At 40.7% G+C, this 6907-nt stretch overlaps 1 protein-coding gene across 1 annotated transcript; it reads left to right on the forward strand.

Annotated features, from left to right (window-relative positions):
* The first annotated feature begins 1539 nt into the window (after positions 1–1539).
* Positions 1540–3684, forward strand: LOC144475472 (uncharacterized). Its single transcript, XM_078191425.1, has 2 exons — positions 1540–1576; positions 3137–3684. The coding sequence occupies exons 1-2, from the start codon at positions 1540–1542 to the stop codon at positions 3682–3684; spliced, it is 585 nt and encodes a 194-aa protein (XP_078047551.1).
* Positions 3685–6907: the final 3223 nt, after the last annotated feature.

Consider the following 6907-nt stretch of genomic DNA (forward strand, 5'->3'; position numbering starts at 1 on the left):
ATACCGGTGTGTGTGTATCGCGGCGGCGTGCGAGAAGGGCCGAGAAAAAGGCGTCAGCCGTGAGAGGGCGCATCAGTGGGACCCATGAAATAATAATGGTATGTATAAAGTGTAATTTAGCTAAACGTATGCAGCGTTGTATTGAAGCTGGGCTTCGAAGTCAGGGCTGTGCCTAGCCGTGCCACTCGCGAGACTCTTCCTCGGCTCGCGCCTGTCCTCTCCGCAACTCGTCCGCCATTGCGATCTTCCTCCGCGGTCTTGCAACCTTCCTGCACAATAATTTCCAACGAACAATGGACAGTTAGTAGGTGGTGCGGATTCTAACGAGATTAGTCGCCGCCGCGTAATTGAGCGATTGCTTGGCCGAACGCGGATAAAAGTCGCTATCCGCCGGCGTATCGTTCGAGCCCGAGCATCGGCTCACCTCCGCGCGATACAGGCCCGATACACGGCCCTGGAAACAATAGACGTGACTGCATAATCCTATCATAAATTCCATTATCTCGCGCAACGCTATTTGTCACGCTACCCGAATCCACCGATTGCCACCGCCTGCAGCCTCCTTTTCTGCATTCCTTCGGCGTCTCTGTATCTGGAGACGAACTCCTCTTTCCGAGTTCCATTAACTCTTTTTCTAATTCAATCTTGTTCAAAATTAGAATAGACGGTATATAGCGTTGGTAATGTTTACTGAATTCGATTTAAAAAATTGCGATCTGCGAAGCTGTTTGTTACGTTTTACCAAATTGTGCAGTTCAACGTGGAGTAAGAGACGAAAATTGCAGACGATGTGGTCTGTTAAAATTGCATCATGTTGTAAAGAATTTACGTTGCATAAAATGCGTCAATTTGTTGTAGAAATTCATTGTCCAGTTTCGAGGATGAAAATGATTACTAACATTTGGGAATACAGAATCGAGGGCATTCTAAATGCAACGACTTTTTAAATAATTGAACAACAATGGAAAACCAAATTCGGCGATGCAGTATAGTAAAGCTCCATTGTTTTATGCTATCGAGAGATTGGTTAAAAAGGATAGTAAAAACTGATGAAATTACGCATCTTCTGCAATATTAGATTCTTACTTACCATAGCACTCAAACAACATTGAACGATCGAAAAAATCGATTTCTTTTCAAACGCTGTGAATTTTCGCTGCACGTCAAAAGTGAAAAGAAAGAATTAAATTCTTTCAATTTGTCTTGTACCAGCTTACTTTCCATCTGTAAATAACTTTCACTGATATCAAGGACAAAATCCTCGGAACATTTAATGTTCGCCGATGCGTTTAAACGGCAAACAAATAAAAATGAATCGACTCTGTTGGCCGCGGTAGCGATTTGTCGTAGAGTCGGAGGTAATAATTTTCGGCAGGATTTCGGTGATTTTGTGCAACGTGCATCTGCGAGCCCGGAGGAGCGTGTAACGAGCGAAATAGGAAGGCGCACGCGATTCGAAATTCATCGGGAGCGACGGTGCCCCGCGAGAAGTGACATTTTCGATGGTCCGATGGGCCCATCCCTGAGTTATGCCACGAGATGGATAGCCTGGGGCCCGCGGTGAGTAAATTACAAGGTAAGACGGAACGCCGACTGCCTCCCCGCTCCTTCGGCCCTCGGCTCTTCTCCTTTTGGTTCGCGCTCTCTTGGCCGGTCGCTCCATCCTCGTCGCACCCGTTCGATTCCCTGGAAAGGCACCTACTCTCTACCTCCATCGAGCTGGCTGACTGGCAAGGGGCCTCACGGCCCCGAACATCCCACGAGCATCCGACACTTTGGACCCTGCTATGATACACCTTTGGCGTGGCTACCGTACTGCGAGATACTCGCTGGCTTCTTTCCTCATCCTTTCACCTCCTCACCCTCCTCCTTTCCGCCCCGTCTCTTCCTTCTGCATTCTACCTTCCTCATCGTATCAATTTTTTCTGCCTTTTCTCTTTTTTCTTCGGCTTTTATTATCCCCCTTCTACCGACCAGCCTCCGTCCTTCTCCGCCGTCCTCTTTCTCCCTCTTTCTCTTTCTCCGATCTCTCTCTCTCTCTCTCTCTCTCTCTCTCTCTCTCCATCTCTTCGACTCTATTTCTCCCTCCTTTTCCCGCTTTCTACTCCTCTCGTTTCCTTTCGCTCCATTTTTTCGCCGTTCCCGCCGTTTAAATCTCCCGATCCTTCGTCTCGCTACCCTTCTTCTAATTCCTCCTTTTTTTAAGGGGGAGGGGATTCTATTATCGTTATCGGCCGACAGGAGATACCGTTTTTATCGTCGAACGCGATACTCGTAATGGAGCAGCGATCAGGAAATTGCGCTCCGAGTTGTATGTACAAACGAATTATTAATTTCGGCGGGGGCAGACGGCCAGATGACATATTTTCGTGATTCTGTTTGCGCTTTGAAACGTCCCGCTTTACTTTTTATGATAACATAAGTTGATTGCTGCTGGCTATTGCGGTTAATGATGATTCGATTAGCTCTCGGACGATTCTGGCTCTTTAGTACCCGGGGTTTACAAAACTCGTCAAAATAACGAGTCATTTGTTTAGTTTACGATTATTCAGATTGTAAAGATACATGTATGAATTAAATATTATAATAACATTCCTTAAAATCAGAATAAATGTCATGTTGTTACTTTTACCAGTTTAAATAAAACATTTGTTTTTAGTGCTTCGTAAATCTGGTGTTAATCGTTAGTTTGAAATTTTAGAACATAATTCTAATTGTGCATGCGCTGTCTTCAAAATCAATTGTATTTTTTAAAAAACTCGCCTCTTTCTCCTAGGTTTATTTAATAAAAAACAAAATGTCCTGTGTGCATCAGCTCCTAGCTAAATTTTATATATCAAAATTTATTTCTATTTTACATTATTATATTAAAGGGTGTCCCAAAAGTCACGCAAGATTTGAATTTGGTGCCATTTGTGCGGTAAAGTGTTGCCAACCAAAAAAAAAATACAGAATGACAGCTGACAGTTCAGGGTTATTAAAGATGGAGCGCTACACAAAAGAACAACGCATTTTTATTGTTGAGCAATATTTTTCAAATAATGAAAGTTTCGCAGCAACAGTTCGCAACAACATGAGGCTCATTTTCATCTTGATGGCTTTGTTAATCGACAAAATTGTCGCATTTGGGGTTCAGAAAATCCACAAGTGATTGTTGAAAAACAAATGCATCCACAACGTGTAACTGTTTGGTGCGGATTTTGGGTCGGAGGCATCATCGGACCATTCTTCTTCGAAAATGCAGCTGGTCAGGCAATAACGGTTAATGGTGCTCGCTATCGCGACATGATAATCCAGTTTTTTGTGCCAAAATTGCAAGATATGGATGTGGACGGCATGTGGTTTCAACAAGACGGTGCCACATGCCATACAGCCCGAGAAACAATTCAATTACTGCATGAGTCATTTCCTGGTCGTGTAATTTCCCGTTTTGGTGATCAGAATTGGCCGCCCAGATCATGCGATTTAACGCCGTTAGATTTTTTTCTTTGGGGTTTTTTAAAGTCTAAGGTTTATATCAACAAGCCCACGACCACCCACGCCTTGAAGGAAGAAATTGAGCTCTGTATCAACGAAATTCAGCCACATCTATGCAAAACAATCATAGAAAATTTCAACAAAAGAGTGCGTATGTGTCAGCAAAGTCTTGGAGGCCATTTACCCGATATGCTATTCCATACATAACCCTATACTGTATACTATATAAATCAATAAAAAATTTAGAATTTTTAATTATAAATCTGTGTTTTCTATCCAAATTACTTCTTGCGTGACTTTTGGGACACCCTTTACATTGAAAATAATATAATTATATTACGTTTAAATTTACTCTTTCTAGTCATAAATTCATAAAATTTGCTGTTACCTGGCTTCGCAGAGCAATGTAAGTTAGAAGCAAAAACATTTAGATGATGTGTTACAATTTATGTATAGACAATATTAACTGGTAATTAGAGTTAGAAAATAAATTACAGTCGTCACTATTATATGCTCGATGAGAAACAAGGTTCATTTTTATGAACATAAATAAAATATATTTAGAACAATATATAATTCTTCAGTTTATTTATTTATCATATGTTTTTCCTACACAATTATCAAACGAGAATTATAATGGTATATCTCGTCTTAAATCGAAACCAATAAATCGAACTGTGTAAATAATATTCAATAAATTATCATATAAAACATATTAAGTCCCGGAAAAATCAATATTAACACAGTAACGTACACCTTGCAAAAAGAAAATTAATAAAATTCGGTAGAACTAATTACAAATACTGCACAATATGGTGTTTACAGAGTTTGAATAGTAATCGAATATTTCGCGATTACTCTTGTAACAGCTTACAAAATGGTAATCATAACATTAAATGTTATTACTAGACTAAATCAGTAATCATGACTACATTTTATAATCTATCATCATTAATCAAGAACAAGATTTCACAATTGCAATAACCTGTTCAACTTTGTCCACTCTTCATTGCACAGAGTGCCCTTTGAGGTTATGTAGGAGTGAGCAGAGTGATTCATCATAAAAAAATATGAAAAAAATACAGAACGATTTTTTTTTGTTTGGGATGTGGTTTTCGAGCAAATCGAATTTGAAAATTCGCTTTGCGGTTATAGACACGACATACATCGCTCGACGAACCATATCATAGCTGCAGAGACGTATTTACAAATCGAATTTTCAAACTCAATTTTCTCGAAAACTAAATTCCAAACAAAAAAAAAACAGTTATTCTATACGTTTTCCATGTTTTCTCATGAGGACTCGCTCGGTGCCCACGTGTACGTACGTTTCAGGGACGCTCTGTATAAAAATGTGAAACGGTCCCAAATCTCCCCAATCTCCCCTAGTTATTGTTCGACGAAGAAAGCGACTCATAATTTTCCGCCGTTCCGATAATAATTCCATTAGAGGATGCTGGAACGAAAGCGTTTGACGCTGACTCGACAAGTCGATAACTTTTAGCGTAACAATGTCCACGTGGGGAGCGAGATGAAGACATCGGCCATAACGTTGTCGAATCGTGTAATGCCGGCATTTGAACCGGGCGAACCGAGGACAGATGTCACGCATCCCCCGATCGGTGCATGCGATTTTCCACGCATGTGTCGCCGCAGATTTGCTTCGCATGCCGGCGCGGCGGTCGCATATGTTGTCAATATCGGGCTCCGCGATGGTCATTAATTATTCCGTGATTTTTCACGCGGAATCTGCGGACTGGCCGTCTCGGCACGGACTCGATGCTCGACCGGGGCAAGAATCGATCGGGAACGTATTGCCTACGCGCGTCGAGCGCATTCAAGAATTACCCGTATGCAGTTTAATTCCGGCATGCGTTTAATCGACCGGAAAGTAATCGGTTCTGTTTTTTTTTCAGTTGACTCGATTTGCCTGTATCATGTGGATGACGGCGAAAATAAGCGAACTGTAGGAGACATAAGAATTACACTCGTCCTCCAACCGGTCCGACAGTAATAGAAAATCTCGTGCAAGGGGTTAATTTCACGGGAACAACGTTTCAATCGGCGATACGCAAGCTGTCGGGCACGCTTTTTATCAGCCAATTGAAAATTCATTATCAGTGGTTATTAAAAGTTCATCGAAATCCGATGTACGCGCATCGGTCCATTCCATTAACTTTCCCATTTCCCGATCGCCGGCCGATACGATGAAAAAGTTGCCGGTACTATCGTGCACGTCGGAATAATCGAGTACTATTATATTTATGAAATAAAATAGAATTCCGCGATGCCGGGGCGACGCGCGCTGCCTCGAATTTTCGGCCGCAGTGCCGCGAGAGACTGTACTCTCGTAACTGGCCTCGTTTTCACGTCTCGGCCTGGTCTATAAATAAACGAGTTTCTTAATTAACCAAATTATACGCGGCTGCATCAAAATTTCACATTACCAGTTAAGGGTTAATTGCATTCGCGCTAGTCAACCGCTCCGCAACGCTAAGCCCTTTACGCCACTCAACTACACGCCAGAAACGAGATTTGCATTGTCGCAGTTTCTACCTACGGATACGCGCGCGCACGCACCTTCGCGTTCGCATCTCCTGCATTTCCGATTTTCGAGCAAGATTAAGAGAAATACTGTTTCAAGGATACTAATTGATAGATCGCTGGAACTAGGCTGAGCATCTCTTAGTACTTAATCGAATACGATTGCACGAGGAAAAATCGAATTGCGATCATCATAGATTTCTTTTGCAATGCTATGTTTTTATTTCGTCTCCTTAGATTGCAATAGTTTGGTAAACAATGTTTTGATTATTATATATGGTTGTATCGCAAGAACCGTGTCTACATGTTCCTTTTTCAATAGAATAGAGATTGAGAAATTATCTCAAGCTGTTCTGTTTCTTCAAAAAATGTTGCATTACAATTATACGCGGCAGAGTATATTACATAAATGGTCTATCATAGCTGCATCTTCAGTTATCAGTTGAATATCGAAATTTTCTATGACATTTCGACATGTGATTGGAGTTATTTCACAAATTGCAACTTGAGTGTCGTCCTTTAATTTATTAATTGTTTGTGGTTCATTAGAATATACTCAACATTTTTAAATAATAAAAAAAATATTCTATTTGTGTTAATGGTGATTTAGCAAAATTACGATATTGTAAACAGTCTCTTACTTTCTGGGTTAATTGAATTTTATACGTAGGTAAACGCATTTTTTATACAAAGTGCTTCATAAATAGAATGCACATTTTTTTACGGACGACATGAAATTGTTGTTATCGCTTCATTTTCAACATTTCCACTTTGAACAGAAACGCTTTTATGTGTGCTTTGTCAACCGCTTTTAGTGTTTACACACTAATTTTTTTTTAAAGACTGCGCCAATTGTTTACGTTAGAACAATTACAAGCTATGGATA

This window comes from Augochlora pura, chromosome 10 (assembly GCF_028453695.1).
Source record: "Augochlora pura isolate Apur16 chromosome 10, APUR_v2.2.1, whole genome shotgun sequence".
NCBI lineage: Eukaryota > Metazoa > Arthropoda > Insecta > Hymenoptera > Halictidae > Augochlora > Augochlora pura.